We start from the raw sequence: 22,056 nt of genomic DNA, 5'->3' as shown, positions 1-22,056 counted from the left end.
CTGTGACTCAAATAGGAAAGCTTATCTTGTAAGTTCTCCTCTCTCTCCTTCTAACTCTATCTCTATCACTATCTCTATGTCTATCTAGATCTCTATCATTATCACTATCTCTATCTTTATCTTTATCTCTATCTCTATCTATATCTCTATCACTATTTCTCTTTCTCTATCTCTATCTTTATCTCTATCTCTATCTCTATCTATATGTATCTCTCTCTATCTCTCTCAGAATAAAATTATATATATATCAAAGGTTTTCTCAAAGTAGTTGATTAGATGTCTTTGAATCACAATACATACATGATCTGAAAGATCTCTAGCAGAATCATGTTGGATGTGGGCTTTGCCCCTATATGCCACTCGGCCCAACAAAATCTGTTAAACATATTAAACTGAAATTTCGGCCCGACAAGTTAAAAGAAAGCCCACTAAGCTTCGTAGAGGGCAATCTTAGAAATTTGTGTGGGAACCCTAGATAACCCTAGGTCAACAGCTGCCTATAAAAGTAGAGGGCATTTATTGGGATCACCATCCTGACCCCGAGACATTACCCAAGAGCAATACTTTGCATCGAAAACCAAGTTATTACCTTCTGTGTAACTCGTTTATGCTTCAGAGATTGTCATTTTTTCTGGTCGTCAGCTTGCTTGTAGGCTGACGAACATTATCTTGACACTTTGTAAGTGACGACCTCATTTCTCCTTAATAAAAGGATTTGCTCCGTTCTTCCCCTAAAATCTTGTTTATTAGTATTGTGCTTACTCCGGTACAAACAAATCAGAAGGTTTTGGGATTCTAAGACCAGGATTTCGTTTTTTATTTTTGTTAATCGTAATCAGAAGATTTAGAGATTCTAAGATGCTATGTGTATCTCTTTTGTTACTTTCGGTAGAGTCCTAATTGGGTTTTCAAAATTTTGTTTCACAATTTTGCAAAGGTTGGATCTAGAAACTCAGCAAATTTAGGGGTTTTATGCAAAGGTTGGATGTTTTTTCTAGTGGTTGATAAAACCTATGCACGATGTTTCAGGTTATGTCTTTTTCTTTGGGTTTTCTGAAATACATCGTATTAAATGTAGAATCTAGCATGATTTATCTGATTTGATGCTTTAGATATTTATAACTATTGGAGTTAGTTGAGCTTTAGTTACGGAAGTATATTCGTATATTTGTTTTACGTATCTTGGAGGTTGTACTTAGATAGATTCTCCTATATCTTAGAGGTCTGTTATTTCTCTTGTTATATATGTACTCTCTCGTCTCATTGATGAATACAACAACTTCTTTGGCTACTGCGTATCTTTTATGGTATCAGAGCCAGACAATACCTTGAAAGAGTTCTGATTTTTTTTTCTGATTGAAACAATGACTTCGACTCCGACGACGGCGACTGCCACTGCGACTGTGGAGGTGAGAAGAACAATCTCACCATATGATCTGACCTCGGCTGACAATCCAGGAGCTGTGATTTCTCATCCGCTTCTGAAGGGAACGAATTATGATGAATGGGCTTGCGGTATGAAGACGGCGTTGACGTCACGCAAGAAATTTGGCTTTCTGGATGGCTCGATTGCTCGACCTGCAGAAGGTTCCTCTGATTTGGAGGATTGGTGGACAATACAAGCTTTGATCGTGTCTTGGATCAAGATGAGTATTGAACCACAGTTGAGATCAACAATCTCACACAGAGAGGTTGCTAAAGATCTTTGGGACTATCTGAAGAAACGATTTGCTGTCATGAATGGGTCTCGCATTCAACAAATCAAATCTGAGTTAGCTTGTTGCAAGCAGAGAGGACTTGCAATTGAGGCTTACTATGGAAAACTGACTCGCATATGGGACAGTCTGGCTGCGTATCGTCCCATACACACTTGTAAATGTGGCAAGTGTACATGTGATCTAGGCACGGCACAAGAGACTGATCGTGAGGAGGACAAGGTGCATCAGTTCTTATGTGGCCTTTATGACCACTTTCGCGCTGTACGATCAAGTCTGGTTGCACGCGTTCCTGTTCAGCCTCTTGAGGAGGTTTACAACATTGTTCGACAGGAGGAAGATTTGCGGATCAGTGGAGAAGAAAAACCTGAAGTTGTCTCCTTTGCTGTTCACACAAAGCCAAAATTCCGGTTGGATGACAAGGAAAAGGCAGGTGTTTGCAAGCTGTGCAACCGTTTTGGTCACATTGCGGAAAACTGCTAAGCGGTGATTGGGTACCCTGAATGGTGGGGTGATAGGCCGAAAGGATGTACACTACAAGGCAAGGGTCGTGGAGGCAGTGTTGGTGCTGGCAGGGGACGTGGTCAGGTTTATGCAAACCGTGTGAGTGTCCCAAACCTGGAACAAGCTGGTGCAGAAAAGGCGAACCATGTCTTCACTGACAAGGATCGCGATGGTGTCACTGGGTTATCAGATCAACAATGGACGGCACTAAAGACTCTCCTCAATGCAGCTGGAACAAGCAAGGATGCCCCTGTTGAGAAATCTTCTGGTAAGTCTTCTCTTCCTAATTGGGTAATGGATACAGGAGCATCTCATCATTTAACTGGTAGATATGATAGTTTATCTGATTTGAGAGACATGCCACCGGTTTTGATTATTTTGGCTGATGGACGTGAAAGAGTTTCACGTAAAGAGGGTTCAGTTCGGGTTGGTTCTCATTTGGTGTTACAGTCAGTTTACTTTGTGGAAGGTTTTCAGTCCGATTTGATCTCTTTCGGACAGTTAATGGATGAAAACAAGTGTGTTGTTCAAATGGCTGACAATTTCCTAATTGTTCAGGACCGACCTTCGAGGATGGTGATTGGAGCTGGTAGGAGAGGTGGTGTCACTTTTCACTTGTGTGGTATGGAACTCGCTGCTGCTGTCACGACCAGGAGTGAGGAAGACTTGGGACTTTGGCACAATAGAATGGGTCATCCGTCTGCACATGTTGTGGGATTGCTTCCGTTTGTTTCTCATTCTGATTCAGTAGCTAGTTTGAATAAAACATGTGATGTATGTCTTAGAGCAAAACAAACTCGAGACAGTTTTCCACAAAGTTTGAATAAAACTTCAAAGTTGTTTGAGTTGATTCATGTTGATATTTGGGGTCCGTATCACACTCCTTCTCATTCTGGAGCAAGGTTTTTCTTAACAATTGTTGATGACTATTCTAGAGGGGTTTGGCTTTATTTGTTGAATGACAAAGGTGAAGCTTCAACTCGTTTAAAGAATTTCTTTGCTCTCGCCAAACGCCAGTTCAACACAGAGGTAAAATGTATAAGAAGTGACAATGGCTCGGAATTTGTTTCACTAACACAATTCTTCGAGAGTCAAGGAGTGTTACATGAGACTTCATGTGTCTCAACATCTCAACAAAATGGAAGAGTAGAGAGGAAACACAGGCATATACTAAATGTTGCAAGAGCTCTGCGGTTTCAAGCTAATCTTCCCATTCAATTTTGGGGAGAGTGTGTGTTGACTGCCGGATATTTGATAAATCGAACACCTTCGTCGGTAATTGGGAATATTACACCTTTTGAGAGGATTTTCAACAAACCACCGTCTTACAATCATCTCAGAGTTTTTGGCAGTTTGTGTTATGCTCATAATCACAAACATGGAGGAGATAAATTTGAATCAAGAAGCAGAAAGTGTGCTTTCATGGGTTATCCACATGAAATGAAGGGTTGGAGACTATATGATATGGATAAAGAGGAGTTCTTTGTTTCACGGGATGTAGTTTTTTCTGAAAAGAAGTTCCCGTTTTCACCGGAAACATCCTTGCTACTGGTTGATGATGACGACGAAGGACAGCTTTTATGGGCTCCGATTTGCGAAGGTATGGTTTTGGATGATGAGGTGGTCCAACAGGTGCGGCCCGTAGTTGTTCCTGAATCCGTAAATGTGCCTTTGTTACCACTTGGGCCTGAACCAATGCCAAGAACTGAGGTTGTCAATGCTGAGCCCACTCGGCTTGCTGCGTCGTCTTCGTCATGACCGTCCGATGCAGAGCCACAGATTCAATTGCAGCTGGGTAAAGGTCAGCGGAAAAAGACACAGTCGGTAAAATTAAAAGATTATGTTGTGCGAAAATCAGCTAAGCGACCAACTGATGAAGCGAATTGTGTTGTTACTTATCCGATAGAGAATCACGATGGGGACCAACGATTTTTAGAGTCACATGTCGCATATATTGCTGATGTGATGTCTGAAATGGAGCCGAAATCGTTTAAAGCTGCTATGACTGACGAACGATGGAGAAGGGCTGTAGGGTCAGAATATGATGCCTTGGAGGAGAATAATACTTTTACAATTGAAGATTTACCGCCGGGTAAGACTGCAATCGGATGTCATTGGGTTTTCAAAGTGAAATTTAAATCAGATGGAACAGTGGAAAGATACAAAGCCCGGTTGGTAGCGATGGGGAACAGACAGATTGAGGGAGTCGACTACAGTGAAACTTTCTCACCAGTTGCAAAAATGGGAACAGTCAGGCTTTTCCTGGATATAGCTGCAAAAAAAGGTTGGGTGGTTCATCAAATGGATGTCCATAATGCTTTTTTGCATGGAGACCTAGAGGAAGAAGTATACATGCGGTTGCCTCCAGGATATCAGACTGCAGATCAAACAAAGGTATGTAGACTAAGGAAATCTCTTTATGGTCTCAGACAAGCTCCTAGATGTTGGTTTTCCAAGTTGTCAAGTGCTTTACTAGATTACGGTTTTGTTCAAGCGTTGGGAGATTATTCTTTGTTCACATATGAGAGAGGTTCCACTAGAATTCACATTCTTGTTTATGTGGATGATCTAATCATTACTGGCAGTTGCGAGAAAGCTACGAATAGTTTCAAACAATATCTATCCACAAGGTTTCATATGAAGGATTTGGGTCATTTGAAATATTTTTTGGGGATTGAGGTAGCCAGGAATGCTAGTGGTTTCTATTTGTGCCAAAGGAAGTACGCTCTAGACATTATCTCGGAAACGGGTTATCTAGGCGCTAAACCAGTTGACTTTCCTTTAGAGGAGAACCATGGTCTAGCGTTTAACACATCGAAGCTGCTTGAAGATCCTAAACCATACAGACGGTTATTAGGCAGACTGATTTATCTGGGTGTTACAAGACCAGATCTTGCTTTCTCGGTTCATGTCTTAGCACAGTTTATGCAAGAACCACGAGAGGATCACTGGCAGGCAGCTCTACGCGTAATTAAGTATTTGAAATCGGATCCTGGTCAAGGCATATTGTTACGGGCTACTACAAGGAATCAGGTCACGGGATGGTGTGATGCAGATTGGTCAAGGTGTAAATCCACTAGACGTTCTGTTACTGGTTATTTTGTTCAGTTTGGGGAATCACCAATTTCCTGGAAAACCAAGAAACAGAAGACGGTCAGCAGGTCCTCAGCTGAATCAGAGTATCGTGCGATGGCTGATCTTGTTCAAGAATTGAAGTGGTTGAAGCGGATGTTACTGTCGTTGGGAGTGCATCATACTCGACCAATGATTGTTCTCTGTGATAGCAAATCCGCCATACACATAGCGACAAACCCGGTATTTCATGAGAGAACGAAGCACATAGAGAATGATTGTCACTTTGTGAGGGATGAAGTGCTAACTCGGAATATTGTGTTGCATCATGTCAATACAACTTATCAGCTCGCTGATATCTTTACAAAACCAATTGGTCAATATGGTTTCTGGCGTTTCAGACACAAGCTGGGTATACATAATCTGTATGCTCCAGCTTGAGGGGGGNTAATCGTAATCAGAAGATTTAGAGATTCTAAGATGCTATGTGTATCTCTTTTGTTACTTTCGGTAGAGTCCTAATTGGGTTTTCAAAATTTTGTTTCACAATTTTGCAAAGGTTGGATCTAGAAACTCAGCAAATTTAGGGGTTTTATGCAAAGGTTGGATGTTTTTTCTAGTGGTTGATAAAACCTATGCACGATGTTTCAGGTTATGTCTTTTTCTTTGGGTTTTCTGAAATACATCGTATTAAATGTAGAATCTAGCATGATTTATCTGATTTGATGCTTTAGATATTTATAACTATTGGAGTTAGTTGAGCTTTAGTTACGGAAGTATATTCGTATATTTGTTTTACGTATCTTGGAGGTTGTACTTAGATAGATTCTCCTATATCTTAGAGGTTTGTTATTTCTCTTGTTATATATGTACTCTCTCGTCTCATTGATGAATACAACAACTTCTTTGGCTACTGCGTATCTTTTAATAACTTCTACTACGAAACAATTAGGGTTTCTACGACATAACATACAGTTTTTTTCATGGTTATGTGGTATTTCATGTCTTACGGCTTCAAAAGCATACCCATATGTTAAGTTCATTATATATATGTGTGTGTGTGTGTTCTAGGCTTTCTTGAAGTATCTTGTTGATCTTATGGCCCCAAAGGCAAATGTTCATCAAAATCTATATGTAGGTCAAACGAAGATGTCAATAACAATGGGCAAGAGAAGAAGGTTTTCTCTTTTGTTTATTCCCTTGTGCGGTAATAGCTCAACCCTCTCTCTATATATCTCTCTCTATATACTCTCAGATTGAAAATGATACACATCAATGGTTTCTCAAAGTATTTTATTAGATTATAGTCTTTGAGTCGCAATATATTTGTAACATGATTTAGCTGGGGACTCTTAAGACCTATCCACGATAGTGTAAGGTTTGTTTTTTTTTTTCTTTTTTCGTTTTCGTAATCATATTGAGGAGTTCATTGGATTGATGTGTTTCTCCTTTGTTAACTCCGGTTTAATCTGAGAATTAATTTTCAAAATTTAGTCTCACAAAATTTGGGGATCTCAGAAAATTCAGGGATTTATACATACGGATGTTTCAGTTTTTTTTTTTTTTTTTCATCGTTTGCAATAATTTCTTGGGTTTTTGGAAACAAAAATTGCATATTAAATAAAGAATCTAGCCTGAGTTATTGATCTGATCTGATGCATCTTAAGTGAAGTTTGTGGCCAGTGATTCTATTAAATAATTTACATCTTATATGAAATAGTTAGGATTTCTAGAAGCAACTTGCAATGGCTAGGAGTCCTAGCCTAGGACTCCCGAAATTGATAACTTTCAATTTGGGAGACATTTTTTTAAAAACTCATGGCTGTGGTATTTTATATGGAGTTAATTATGAGATTGGCATTTTTTTTCATGAGTATTGTAGGATAAAGACTTTCTATCCATACTTATAGATTTAGGCTTTTTTAGATTGTACAAAGACAATTTTGTCCTCAATTTTCTTTCTTCGATTGTTCAACCTAAACAAAACTTATACTATGTGATATCAACAACGATTTGTGGTCAACAATGATTTGTGGAGATGATGGTGAAGGTTATGGAATCTGGTGAATGTGAGGATGATGAAATCAAGTGAACCCGAAAGTAGTAACGATCATAAGATTCGGTAACGATGGTAAAATCCGATGACGACGGTGAGATCCGGTGACGACGAGGAGAGATACGAAAAGACGACGTTGAAAATGAGACGGTGGTGATGATGAGATCCAGTGATAACGGCGGTTTGTGTGGTGGACCGGTGGTGAGAAGAAAGCAGTAGAAGTTGGTGCTAAGATCTTAATTTACAAAATGACTAAATTTCAATCTCGACTTTATGAACAGCGGCGATGACGACTGTGAGCCTCGCCTTGATAATGGTGGCTTCATCGCTGTTAAACGCTTCAATCATCTTCTTCGGATCCAACCTACATAGTTCTTGTAGCCATTCTCTTTATCAATTGTATACATGTAATTTTCTAATTTGGTTTAGATGTGAAGATGAATTGGAAGTTTTAATTGGTACCTTTGGGTTCACTAGATTGTATCCTATTAGGGTTTAGTTTTCTTTATTAAAAATTAAGAATTGTCGCTGGAAAATCAGATTGTATCACCGTATGAACAAAACAAAACAAAAAGTTCAGAAAAGCTCAGAAAATCAGATTGGATCACGGTTGTCCTCGACAAGGAGGGTATACTCGTTATTTTGTCCATCAGAAAAGCCTAATCCTATAAGTACGGGTAAAAATACCCAATTTAAAAGTTTTGGCTGCACAAAGGCCCATATAGACAAACACCCCATTTTAAACACCCCATTTTATATGTGTTTTTTTTTCTTTCTTTTCTATTTCAATTTGTTTGTCGAAATATATATGAGACATAATATTAATCTCATGGCTAAGACTCCCTGATAAATTTCAATTTCAGACATATTTTATTTAAGGCTTTGTGGTATTTCTTGTAGGTCAAAAGAAGATGTCAGTAAAAATGGGCAAGACAAAAAGGTTTTCCCTTTTGCTGACCTTCCATCAAGCCTTTTGGAGATAATTAATAATGTATTCTCTTATGTTAAGAGATAACATTCGTGCATCAGCTATTTGCAAGGCATGGCGTAAAGCCGCTGAATCTGTTTGAGTTGTGGGAAAGCATCCACAGGTTATCACCTTGCCGTAACGTGATGACTTGATTTTCTCTTTGATCCATTGGAATGGAGGGGGTACACACTGAATTATCCTGAGTTCATAGATCCTTAAAAAATTCATGGCAACTGAAACATGAGTTTATGTGAATTTCTCAGGTGAAAAAAGACTTTGGATTTCATGATCACCGAGACTAAAACCGGTAAGGGATTCAGCTGCAATAGAGACATGTAAATGTTGAGATGTGGAAAAGAGTAAAGAAACTAAGACCTTACACAATTTTCTTTGTTTGATTTAACGTTTATTTATTTATTTTAATTCTCAGTCTAGAATTAAGGATTGGAAAGCGAGTGAATTAAGAAAAGATTTGAAGATATAAGTCAAAGAGGCCATGATAATGAGTTGGCATTATACAGCGTACAAGGGTATAAAAAACTAACCAGACCTCGATCACTTTGATATTTCTTAATTTAATTTACTAATCTGGATCACTTATGAGCATGAGTCTTTTGACTTCACTTGTTTTTTCTTCAAAAAAAAAATGGTATGATTTACTAATGAACTGCCTCAAATCTGGATTGAATTTCTAAAAACGAATTGCAGAGAATAACGAGAAGGAGAGGACAGAAGCTCAAGAGAATCTTCCACAACAGAAGTTTCAAAAAAAAGAATGTTTCTTACCTGAAACCTCTATTGTTGAATATTCTCTTTAACTTCTCTCATCATCTTGTCATTATTCTCTACTCTTGGTTTTTGAAAATTCTATCCAGCTATGACGTAGTTTATTTGAACATCTTAACATTGTTTTCTGAAGAAAAAACGAGTTAATTAGTCAAAAACTCAGAATCATAAGTGACTGAGACAAGTATAAATTAAGAACATCCAAGTTAAGTCTTATTACTTTTTATACCCTTGCAAGCTTGTATAATGCCAACTCTTTTTACTTGGCCTTTTTGACATAATCTATTTTCAAATCTTTCTCGTGATTCACTCGTTTTCCAGTCCTGACTTTTAAACTAAGAATTAAAGCCAAAACAGAATGTTAAATCAAACAAATAAAAATGTCTAGAGGGTCTATGTTACAGCTGAATCCCTTCTTGCCCATCTGAGCCTTAGTGATCATGAAATCCAAAATCCTCTTTCACCTGAGAAATTATAAATTCATGTTTCAGAATCCATTAATCTTCTAAGGATCCTCGAACACACCAAGGGGATGTAGAAAAAATTATTTTGTTGAAATTTTCTTAAAACCTAATCTTTTCTAGTCACATATTATCATTTCCATAACCTATTTGCGTTCTTTATTTTTATTACGGTAGTATTTTTTTAAGGCTAAAGGCAATATATGGCATTATATATTCCACAAAAGTATCATATACGCATATAAGTAAAACAACATTGTTGGAACCTAAAATAGTTAACTTTTTGGATGAAAATTATGAATTTTTGTTTTTGTTTTTTTTTGGCAAAAATTACATGCAAATGGTTGTTTAAATTAGTTAACTATGACTTAATAAATATTAGTCACTACACCAGAAAAAAAAAAAGAAAAAAAAAGAGTAACCTAAAAGCTCGTTGATATTCATAAATTTTGGTATCAACCATCTAGATAGAATCTTAATATATACTACTAGGTATTAGTCTACACAATGCGTGCTTGAATACATAATAATTTTTCTTATATTTATGAAGTTTTGTTAAAATAAAATATTGTTTTTTTAATTAATAATAACATCAAAAAAAGATTTTTCACTACAAGAAAATCTGCGTTTAGCGACTCCAATAATAGTCGCAAAACAGTTGCAAATACCTACTTTGCAACTAATGAACGACTGTTTCAGATGATCGCTAAAAAAAGGTCGCAAATTCACGACTAAATTATGACACCTATCTATAGTCGCAAATAAGCGACTCTTTATATATTCTTTATATTTGGAAACTTTGGTCGTAAATGTACTTACAAGTCAGTCGCAAGTTAGTGAATAAATTGTGTGACTAATTTAAGACTCCTTAGCTGACGTCGCAAAGTAGTCCTCGTATATTAGTAACCATTTTGCCACTAATCTGATTGTTTTATAGAAACAAATTTGGTCACAATTTTGGTGACATTTTGGCATATAATAAACATTTTTTATCTACCAAATTTGGAATGAATCACAATAAATTAAAATTGAAAACCAAATCATTAAGAAAGATATCATAATCATTCATTAACCAAATAGATTATCATAATGATTCATAAACCAAAAAGATCATCCTAAAACAAGAAATAACATCAAACAAGCAATTCATGTTTTTTAGAAAGACAATCTTTAGAAGTTTGAGTAAGTGGAGAAAGGGGATGTGGTGGCTGGTGTTGTGTCTAACGCGGTGGCTGGTGGTATGATGTCTTCAGGTGCGGTGCCTGGTGTGGTTGCTGGTACAGTTGGTGTATGCAAGGAAGCCATAAGAGTTACAAATTCTGGATCTTTATCTTTCATGTAGATGACAAGCTTATCGGTCTTCATTTGATTCTTAGTGTTCATTATCACGTCGTGCATTCTCAGCATCTAGATGAGCTATCTTGCGGCGAAGTTGTTCCTGAAGCTCCACAAGTGTTGATGGTGAAGATTCTGCATAGCTTTCTTTCCTTTTCCCTTTCCTAAGTGTCTCAACAAGAGATCCAAAGTCAAAAAGGTTTCCTTTCTCATCTGTTTGAGTACACTAAAACAAAGAAAAACAAAAGCATTTCATTCGTCAAGGCTAGAAACAAGTATTAAAAAACCAAAATGCTCAGCAAATAAAGAAACCATACGGATTAAGAAACCAAAATACGGATTAAGAAAGGAAAATACTCATTCTTTTCATCAAAATAAAGAAACTAAGGAGTTACCTTAAGAAATATTTCATTCTTTTCATCAATGCTGAGAGTACGATGAGTTGGACGTTCAGAAGAATTCCCTGAATTTTCTGGACCATCATCGTCCACTTCACACAGTCTCTCCTCTAATGTTTTCTCATAAGTCTCAGCTACTTGTTTAGCTTTTTGATACTACCAAAATATTATTACAAATTGATAAGCTATATTAATATAAATAATAATATAAAAATTTAAACATTTTTCTAATATGAGTGAATCTATGTTTATCATGTTTTATAGAGGTTAAATATTGATTTAAAGAGTTTTTCTTAATGTCATTGTAAACAGAAGACTGTAGTATAGTAAAATTGAATCAAATAAAATTATCAAAAAATTTAGTAACTACGTATAAAATATTCCTCACTTCAAAGAAATATATATATATATATATATATATATATATATATATGCTAACCAAAATAATTAAAATATTAAAGTTTAACCAAAAACATTTTCTCTTGAAAGATAAATAAATTAGTGGGAGGAATGAATGTAGAATTCTTGGGTAGAAGTTACATTTGAGTTAATGTATAATTAAATTGAGTTACATGCCATTAAAAGTGAGTTAATTATAAATAAAAAATTGAATTTGTTTTGACTTAAAAAAAGGAATACCAAGTGATCCAATCAAAATTTTAACTTACACATGATTTGGTTGTTTTGTTGACATAAACTAACACTCACACATAATCTTTCCAATTGAAAATATTACTATTGAAGTGACAAATTAAATTAGTATTCTTATAAAATTATATGAACTTCAATCTAAAGATATTTTAAACTCCAAGAATAACTTCTATCTTTTTGTTTTTGTTTTTTGCTTTTCACTCATCAATTTATTTTTTAGTGATAGATTTCATACTAGTGGTTTCATTTTTAGAAGATTTAGTTAACTTCCGCCGTAGCCACAAAATCCAGATTGACGAGCGAGCCATGAGAAACTCTTATGCTACCCTCCGGTGTCTTCAAACCAGATCTCGACTACGAAGCTCCTCTTTCGTCAGATCGGAACCACAGCTACATCGACAGAAGGAGAACCCTGCCATCGTTGACAGCAAAGTAGAACATGCTCACTCCTGGTTCTCTCTTGAATTAATCTTGACCGCTGAACATGAGGACCAAAGGAACTAATATATTAGGGGGAGGAAGAAGAAGCCTCATCGTCGGAACGGCACACGGAGAGTTCAACCCCTCAGATCTACTCTGATGGTTAGGATTTCTGTTTTTAAGAGAGAGGTCAGAGCGTTTGCCTGTCAACGGCTTTTTTTTACCCCAGNTTTTTTTCCCCCCGCCCCCCCCCCCCACCAAATCAGTTCTTGAGTTATTTTTTTTTCTTCAAGAATTGAATTTGAGCTCAAAACCCAGCAAACCATAGTATGTTTCTATAAAAAAAAAATATGTTAATTATTAATTATGACAAGAAACTGAGTACGGGAAGGTGGAATTTATGTTGGAAAATACTTAGGTTCACTCCTAGGGTGAACCTTCTTGTTCACTTCTTCCTTTTCAACCAATCAGAATCTTTTATACATTATTTAATTTAAAGAATAAATCAAAATTAAATTAAAAAGCAAAACAGATTAAGAAAACAAATTCTGTATAATTTTTTTTAAGGAAAGTTAAATATTAGCTTGGTTTAGATTTTACAATTAGAATGAAATGATATATCGGTTTGGGTTTACAAATAATGTGATTAGGGTTTAGATTTTACAATTCAAACAAAATTATATGTCGGTTTGGGTTTACAAATGAAGTGGTTAGGGTTTAGATTTTACAATTAAAACGAAATTATATGTCGGTTTGGGTTTACAAATGAAGTGGTTAGGGTTTAGATTTTACAATTAAAACAAAATGTCGGTTTGGGTTTACAAATGAGATGGTTAGGATTTAGATTTTATAATTAGAATGAAATTTTATGTCGGTTTGAGTTTACAAATGAGATGGTTAGGGTTTAGATTTTATAATTAGAATGAAATTATATATCGGTTTGGGTTTATAAATGAGATGGTTAGGGTTTAAATTTTACAATTAGAATGAAATTATATATCGGTTTGGGTTTATAAACAAGCGGTTTAAGTTTTTAATTTTACAGATTTTGTTTCCTTATTTTATAAGAAGGTGAATGAATAGGTTCTTAAATGCATTATGACATGTCAGATTCTCATTGGCTAAAATAATGAGAAGTGAACAAAGGGGTTCACTTTAGGAGTGAACCCAAGAATTGTTCGTTTATGTTTCATCTTAAAAAGGAGAATTATCCCACTTCGACGAGGAATAGAAAGAGAAGACTAATGTTGGAGCTATAAAAAGGAAGCAAGTAGGACAATAAAAGTCATACCTTTCTCGGTCTTTAGACTAAGATTGGAAAAGCGGCCAAAATCAACCTCAAGTATTTGTCAAAAGCTTTTGTATATCTAGATTTCAATATCCTGCAAATAGCAACCTGAACTGTGTTAAAATTTAAATTTCCTACCGAAACTATATGAAATGTTATCAATTTCAACATCTGTTCGAACGGTATTGAGATGGAGTTTAACCGTGCTGAGTCAGACGACTCGTGGCATCCACATAGCACTGAGATGGACTAAAACGACGTCGTTTAGTCAATTTTTGGTGTGTTGTGATTACCAAGAAGAAATGGCTAAAACGACGTCGTTTTAATTAGTCGGTGTGCCATGTGGAGACCTAAAGTCATCTAACTCATCACCGTTACACTCCGACCTAATACCGTTCAAACATATGTTGAAATTGATAACATTTCATATAGTTCAGGTAGCAAATTTGAATTTTAACACTGTTCAGATTGTTATTTGCATAATATTAAAATTTAGGTATGAAAAAGCGTTTGACAAATAGTTGAGTTTGATTTTGGCCATTTTTCCATCAAGTGTAGTATCTGTTCTTATCAGTTTAGTATCTGATATGTGAGGACACTGTCCCGCTTGATACTGACTCTATTTTTTAAGGGGAGAGCCCAATGTGGCAGTTCACTGTCCGGGTTCTTGAGCATCGCCTATGCGTTGCACCACTGCGAAGGCTTTTGGCGCATCCCAACACTCCTAACAGTTTAAAATTTTCTCTCCCTTCTACTCTACGTAGCATTGTTTGTTCATGAAGAATAACAGTGTAGGTATACTACAATTTGGGTTCTAACCTTATAACTGGATCTCACATTCACTTCTGGAGAAGATCTTCGATTTCCATAGTCGTCCGTTAATGTTACTTGGATCGCATGTTACCACTAGTCATTCACATTGAGATGTAGTATTAGTCTTCTCTTTCACGCTAACACTTTTATACACCGTTCCAACTTTGTGTCTTTCACGCTAACACTTTTATACACCGTTCCAACTTCCAACTTTAAACATAGACGTTTCTTTGAAGCCACATTTTAAAAATAGAATATATGAACAGCAAGTCATTTGCAAAGAAAAATGGATCAGACTCTAGCATAGAGCTAATCATGTACAAAAGCTTCATGGCTATCAATTTCTGCATTGGTGAGCGTGAGCGTACGCTGAAGCTTCCGAGGAGAGAAAACTTCAACCTCTACCACAAATGTAGCTGTGACCGGCCGGTGATCAGAGAGTTTAATTTCACTTCTTCTGTAACTCATAAGCTTCATTCCTTTCCCATACCATATAATGCGGTCACACCTGAATAAAAATTCAGTTTTAAGTACATATGATATTTTATAATAATGCATTATCACAAATTATTTGTAGTGAGTGTGTGAGAGCGATACATACCAGGCTGGTGTCCGTTTCCCTGACTTGGGATCGTTTCCTCCGTAGTTTTCTGAATCAAATTCGTATTTGTAAGTTGGTGGAAAATCTAGTGTCCCTTCTGACCATCCCTCGAATACACGGCCTTGTCTCATTTCTCTTGTAAGCTAACCAAAGATTAATAAGATATGAGTTGAAATAAAGTCATGTTTATTAATATGGAACTAGAAACCGTACGTACCTGGTCCTTCTCAGCTAACTTCTTCCAGTCCTTTCTTGCAATAAGTTCATGTGTCTTCTCATACGATAAATTTATCCGATAGTTCAGATCTCCCAGCCATATTATTCTTCTGTAGAACAAACATTCATCTTGTTTAAGAGTTTATATCAAGAAGATAGTGCAACTATGAGGAATAAAAGCATACTCGTGATCACGGATACTTCTTGGAAGCCTCGTCGCGCTAAGAGAATGAGGATGAAACTGCGTTCTACGGTGTATGTCGCTAACATCAGCATTTCTTTTTCTGTGATCTCCATCTTTTTCCCCTGATGCTAAATGTGTGCATACAAAACAAAAAGGTGTCTGATATACTGACATGCTCACAGACACAGAACCCTGTAAAAGCCCAAAATGTGAATTGTTACAATCCTCTCAAGGTGTACTCATAAATCAAGCTTAACAAAGAGAACTATTGAAGACCTTGTTACCAATGTAGCCCATAACACCAACACCAACGGTAGACACACTAAGGTTTCGTATGTGTTTGCGTAAGCTCCTCCGTACCCAAATGGTGAGAAAGACTCCAACCATCTGTTTACTTACAATCCGTACATACGATGGTTTTCTCACATTCATAAGAGGCTTGAGATCTAAATCCGAAAGTAGAGGCGTCTTGTTCTCTCCATTCTTGTTGCCAGTTGCTTTGAAAGAGCTATAATTCTTAAAAGGCTTTAATGAACAACGTCTTTCTCGAACATGTTGATTTAACAATCTCAATGGAGGTTCTGGCCAACTCAAACCAACTCTTTCAGAGTAACTAAACCATCGGCTTAAACTTTTTGCGCGTGTGGAACCATTGTCTAGCTGCATAGAAAACAACCTGTCCAACGTCTTTGGCGATGAGAATTGCCTTTGCAGATACTCTTGTCTTGGCAAGCAAGATCTCTTGTCATAATTAGTGTCCACAATACCATCATCGAAGCTAAAGTTCTCATGAATCACATTGCAAGTATCACCACTACTTTCGAAAACCATATCATCTACTACATCAGTGACTTCTTCAAATGGCTTAAACTTGGACGGAGAAGGCGGATCACTGTAACTTACTATCTTAACCTTTCTAGGTCGAATCCTATTTAGAGCATCACGTATAGTATCCTCCCATTCAGAAGCAGGCCGGTCATCTTCAATACCAAAAATGTTTCCAGCGTTTAGTGGAACAATCTCCTGAAGACTGAGAAAAACGAAAAAAAAACAAATCAAGAAACAGCGAACATGTTAGAACCAAGACAGATTCATGTGGAAACGGTACCCGAGGACATAAATATCTGCAGGTTCAATGGTGTCAACCCAACCATCAATATCTAAGTCAGCAGGTGGAACTCTTCCTCCAACATTCCAAGTTCCAACACAGATTCTAGCTAACACCAAAACCACATTACCAAAGTACTCACTATGGGTGAAGTAAAGCCACCACATACATAAAAGAGGCTATTGCACAAAAACTAAAGACTTAAAAGTTAAAACCAAATCTCAAAAGACCTGATTGCTTTAGTGTCCATATACTGCCCCCTAAAGGTTTCTGAATTCCTTCTCCTCAGCCTTGGTTCAGCATCTAAAACATTCCACAAAAACCAAAGACTTAAGTAAGAAAAAAACAATCAAATCCACCATTTTTCGAGCTTCGATTTTACGGGTATAGAACACATTTACCATCATTATCAACATGAGCTTCTTCAATTCCTGTAACTCAAAAACAAGATTTTTCCAATTAGCAACCAAAATGGGTTTATACAGAATTGAATAAAATTTTGTAATTTCCTTAAAACTAAACCTTCAATGTCAGAGTCTGCAACACTATCATCATCATCAGTATCATCAGTATCAGGGGTATGATCTGATTCAGTAGCTGAGATATTAAACCATTTGCGTACGAGAAAACGAGCCCAGTAAAGCTGTAAGCACGACGAAGAAGCAGAACAACATACTGTTGTAGCCCAACCCTTCTGCAAATTCCAACTCCATTACACACACAAAATTTTGAAGAAACCCCTAAAATTTGAAAAACAGAGCATAGTNAAAAAAAAAAAAAAAAAAAACAGAGATCTGAGCATACCTCTGTTGGCTGCAATTGGGATCGTCCAGGCGCCATAGAACTCTTCTTAAGGACCCAATCTTATCAAAAGCAAAGAAGTGAGGAGAGAGGAGACGGTTGAAAGATACTATTAACGAACCATTGTTTGTTGTTGGTTTTTGACTTTGTGGTTTTGTTGAAGTGTAATTTCAGACAGAACACACAAAAGTTGTGATTAAGCATTAATCAGGGAATTAGCCGGCGTTTAGGATGGTGATTGCTGATTGGTTGACCTGAACCATTTCTTCTATGGAATTTAAAATTGTTTTTATTTGGAATTCTTTTGTTTGTCAATTTCTACAAAACGGAACCTAAAACAGGGGAGGAGGAACTAGGATTTAGGAAACATCTAAAAGCCGCTAGAGAACAAATATAAACAGAACATCGAAGAAGAATGGGGCAGCTCTAAAGTGTAAGTGTATCAGGAATGTACCAATTATTGTATATATTTTCTTGAGGAATAATGTGACTCAATTAGCAAAAGACAAAAGTGTTAAAAACAATTTCTCCTACTAATTTATTCACATTAATTAATTTGATATTTAGAGAATTTCTTAAAAAACTAGCAATGTAAAAAATGTGCGTATTTTATGTATTTTATAGTATGTACTCTTATTCTTATTTGCAAATGTTATTTCCAGTTTGAATACTGGTCTTTATAACTAATATGTACAATTATTTGTAATAAAACTCATTTATTATGAATTTTATGTCAAATGATTTTTTTTTTGTAAACAATATAATGAATGGTTTAAAGACAATACTACCTCCGTTCTAATTTAGTTGTTGTTCTAGGATTTAATTTTTGTTTCATATTAATTGTCGTTTTAGATTTTCAATGCAGATGTTTGATGAATATTCCAATCTTATCCCTGCTGTTTTAAAGTTTCAACTACTGAAAAAATTATAAAATATATTAATGAAGGGCAAAACATAAAATTTAATGGTTTCCTTAATCTGTGTACAAAAACCTTAAACGACAGTTAAACTAGAACGGAGGAAGTAATAGATTCAGTAGAGTTTAACTGATAAGTGATCACAATATAAACATTGGTCATCTATGGTAGTGACGTCAAGATCGTGAGACACGAGATGGAACATCAATGCAGAAGAATCTTTTATGTTAAAAGAGTTTTTTTCTTTTGGACAACAAAGAGAAATTGGCAGCAATAACCAAAAAACAATCTTTAATTAAATGACTGACTATATTAACCATTATCTTATAATATACTATGCAGCAATAACCAAAAAACAATCTTTAATTAAATGACTGACTATATTAACCATTATCTTATAATATACTATGCAGCAATAACCAAAAAACAATCTTTAATTAAATGACTGACTATATTAACCATTATCCTATAATATACTATGTATTTTCTATAATATTGACAATTTTGCCTAATGTACATAATTAACAGTTACTCTTCCTCACGTGCTCTCTCCCCCTATATATATACACACATACACATATTCTCTCTTCTCCCCATTTTCCTTCTTTATCCCTTTATTTACACCACCATGTTGTATAACCACCACTACCACCGTACTCTCATTACCACTATTATAAATTATTTTATTAAATATGCTTAAAAAATACTTATTTTTACAGATAAGATGATTAGACTTTAGATTTTACAATCAAAACGAAATTATATATCAGTTTAGGTTCACAAATGAGATGGTTTTAGATTCTACAAGTAGAACGAAATTATATGTCAGTTTGGATTCACAAATGAGATGGTTAGAGTTTAGATTTTACAATTAGAACGAAATTATATGTCGGTTTGGGTTAACAAATGAGATGATTAGGGTTTAGATTTTACAAGTAGAACGAAATTATATGTCGGTTTGGGTTAACAAATGAGATGGTTAGAGTTTAGATTTTACAATTAGAATGAAATTATATGTCATGAGTTTATTAAAAAGCGGTTTAAGTTTTTAATTTTATAATAATGTATACAAATTTTATTTCCTTATTTTATAAGGAGGTGAATGAAGAGGTTCACCTCTAGGGATGAACCCAAATATTGTTCATAGGTTTCAATTTATACTATTTAGTTTTATTCTATACTATATAGTTTAAATTTTAAATAAATATTATTTTTTATTTTTATTAATTATTATCTGATTTTAAAAATTCAAAACATGTTATATAAATAAAAAAATCTATGTTTTTTTAAACTATTGCAAAATTAATTTAGTTATTTTTATAAGATTAAGTTAGGATTTAAAATAATAAGGGGTAAAAACAATTTTGTTATGATATTAGCACACCTTCTTTCTTCTCCCCTGCACATGTCTTTCACTGTTGTCCTCTTTGGTCATTGTACATGGGTTGATGGTTACTCACTTAATTTATTTATTCTTTGTTCCTTTTTTTGTTTTGGTCATCACGCAAATTCACCCGTTGTTAAAAGAGCTCAGGTAAAAAAATCATCACTTTACTTTATTTTCTTTTTGTTTGAGAAATTTTTTGTTTTCTTAAATATGCCAATACAAATGACATCGTTGACAAAATTTGTCAAAGTTTGTATGTCAGATCAAATAAATATTTTTGTTTATTTCATTTGTTTTAATATTTTAGTTAAAGTCAAAATCTATATGGTAGATTAAATAATTATTTTTATTTTTAAAAAGGGTTCTACCTCAAACTTTAAAAGACAATATCATCTAAAGATAAACTACAAAAGGAAATAAAAATGCATAATCCCAAGATCAACAAAATTACAAAACCCCTATCACCAAGTGAGCACCACTTGTCATGCTAGAATGACGTTTGTGAGCCACTTTTAACCTCCATCAAGTGAAAATCATGGGCTTGTGATAATATATTTGAGAAACTTCTTCCACATCCAAGACCCCTTGCTTGTGGATTCCTTCACTGACCAAAATGAAGCAGAATGAAGCAGCTTCCGTTGATCCAATTAACCCAAAGAAAATTTGTACCTGAGACTATTTTCCATATTAGCTTGAAACAACTCACTTTGTAAACCTCCATAATCATTTTTAACTCTAGTCCACTTTCATGCTTAGGCGTACAAACATCATTTTCCATGCCATTTTATTTTTCCACGCATTAAGATCATGACGTGACCAAAGAAACGCTGCAAATATTCTTTTTACTACATGGACACAAGCACTTGGCAATTAAAAAGACGAAATCCAAAAGTTTGTTAAACTTGCAATCACTAAACTAAGTAGCACCAATCTCCCTTCAAATGACAACAATCTATTTTTCCAAAAGCCAATTTGGTTTCTGATAGCCAAAGCCATCCTCTTAGTAAGCAGGGGAAGCTCCAGACAATTCAATCGTGAATATTAAAAATGAAAAACCTTGCAAATTGAATATATACTAATGAAATTGTATAATTGATAAATAACACTATCTTGAGTGAAATGAATCACCTAATTTTAATTAACTACTTCATCCATAAGTTATTTTGTTATTAAATAACTTCTTTGCATTTTACAAAGGAAAATATTGTAAAAATACACTAAATATATTTTTGATTTCCACAAAACTACATACACAAACTTTTTGCATATCCAGAAAATATACAAATAGTATTTTTAACTCACTTTGCTACTCAGGCTGTGATTGGGGAACACATAAAAGCGGATTTCAATGCGGTTTTTGGAAAACCGCATTTATAACACTAATCAGTAAGTTTTATTAAATTTGCGTTTTTTTGTAAAAAAAGAAAAAAAAAACAGGTGCGGATTTTATCCTCTAGATAAAGCCTTGGACCGCCTTTCCAAACAAGAACTCCAATTACCCAGCGGTTTTTCAAAAACGCCAGCATATTCCTTTTTTCTTTAATTATTATAATAATTAAATATCTTTTTATTCAAATAATACAAATACAAAAAAAAGTAAAAAAAAAAATCTTCTCTCTTTTCTCTCTCTCATTCACGTCATTTTTAGAATACATTAAAAAAAAACTCTTTATCATCTTAGATTTAATTAATAAATTTCAAAAATAATAGATAATAATAAGTTTAGTATTATATTACTTATATAACCATTAATAAATCCAGTTTTTCAAATAAAAATCTTTAGTTTTGAAACTTTTTAATATAATAACAAATGGATTTATAAAAAACAATTCAAAATAGTTTTTTTCTTGTTTAATTCTTTTATGATTGAACTTGTTAACTAATTTAACAATTAATATATATATCTATATATGATTAAATTTTAATTTTAATAAATTTCATATTGAAAATTCAGAAATGATAGATTCAAATTGTTTCTTCAATAACACTAACTTTTTAAAAATAAAATATATACTTATATTAGTTATTAATAAAATAAAATGAAATCCGCACTGCTAATTATTTTTCACCAATCAAACACTATTTTGTACCGCTTATCTTGGAATAACCGCACTTGTCCCGCAAATACATTTGTCCCGCACGAACCGCAGTTGAACTGTACCGCAATATAAATTTTTCTGTCCCGCACTACTAAATCTGCGGTTACCATTTGGAGCCTCAAAGTCTGAGCTGTATAGTCAGTTTATTACATATACAAAATATATATTAATCAGATTCAAAATCCTAGTCTTTTTCTTTACCTCGAGGTTGTAAAAATTTGAGTTACTGAGTTACATATTAAAAAATAGGTAGATTTGAATTTTTTTTTTCCGA

The 22,056-nt window shown here is 34.7% G+C and overlaps 1 protein-coding gene and 2 long non-coding RNA genes across 5 annotated transcripts; 1 reads left to right on the top strand and 2 right to left on the bottom strand.

Annotated features, from left to right (window-relative positions):
* LOC104721725 lies at positions 6,061-7,954 on the top strand. Of its 2 annotated transcripts, none has more exons than XR_757077.2 (2): positions 6,061-6,669; positions 7,342-7,954. It is a non-coding gene; the product is annotated as an uncharacterized LOC104721725 (long non-coding RNA). The 2 variants fall into 2 exon arrangements; XR_757076.2 differs by having other exon boundaries at positions 6,100-6,498.
* Positions 6,844-7,951, bottom strand: LOC109128416. The gene is made up of 2 exons (XR_002034800.1): positions 7,810-7,951; positions 6,844-7,711 (listed from the first exon to the last, which is right to left on the bottom strand). It is a non-coding gene; the product is annotated as an uncharacterized LOC109128416 (long non-coding RNA).
* On the bottom strand, positions 14,584-17,776 carry LOC104721713 (type I inositol polyphosphate 5-phosphatase 1-like). 2 transcript variants are annotated; one of them, XM_010439763.2, is made up of 10 exons: positions 17,383-17,773; positions 17,101-17,272; positions 16,980-17,009; positions 16,809-16,881; positions 16,579-16,683; positions 15,747-16,500; positions 15,472-15,662; positions 15,288-15,396; positions 15,071-15,213; positions 14,584-14,977 (listed from the first exon to the last, which is right to left on the bottom strand). In XM_010439763.2, the coding sequence occupies exons 1-10, from the start codon at positions 17,416-17,418 to the stop codon at positions 14,779-14,781; spliced, it is 1,812 nt and encodes a 603-aa protein (XP_010438065.1). In that variant the 5' UTR covers positions 17,419-17,773; the 3' UTR covers positions 14,584-14,778. The 2 variants fall into 2 exon arrangements, with proteins under 2 accessions (XP_010438065.1, XP_010438073.1); XM_010439771.2 differs by lacking the exon at positions 16,579-16,683 and having other exon boundaries at positions 17,383-17,776.

The sequence above is a fragment of the Camelina sativa genome, chromosome 2 (genome assembly GCF_000633955.1).
Source record: "Camelina sativa cultivar DH55 chromosome 2, Cs, whole genome shotgun sequence".
Taxonomy (NCBI): Eukaryota; Viridiplantae; Streptophyta; class Magnoliopsida; order Brassicales; family Brassicaceae; genus Camelina; species Camelina sativa.
The sequence above is the reverse complement of the archived record's forward strand: the minus strand, read 5'-3'. Positions and strand labels throughout refer to the sequence as shown.

Coding starts and splice junctions, on each gene's coding strand:
- LOC104721713 (XM_010439763.2), bottom strand. CDS start 17,418: ATGGCGCCTGGACGATCCCAATTGCAGCCAACAGAG. Junction 17,273..17,382: donor CCCAATTGCAGCCAACAGAG/GTATGCTCAGAT, acceptor TGGAATTTGCAG/AAGGGTTGGGCTACAACAGT. Junction 14,978..15,070: donor GGGAAACGGACACCAGCCTG/GTATGTATCGCT, acceptor ATTTTTATTCAG/GTGTGACCGCATTATATGGT.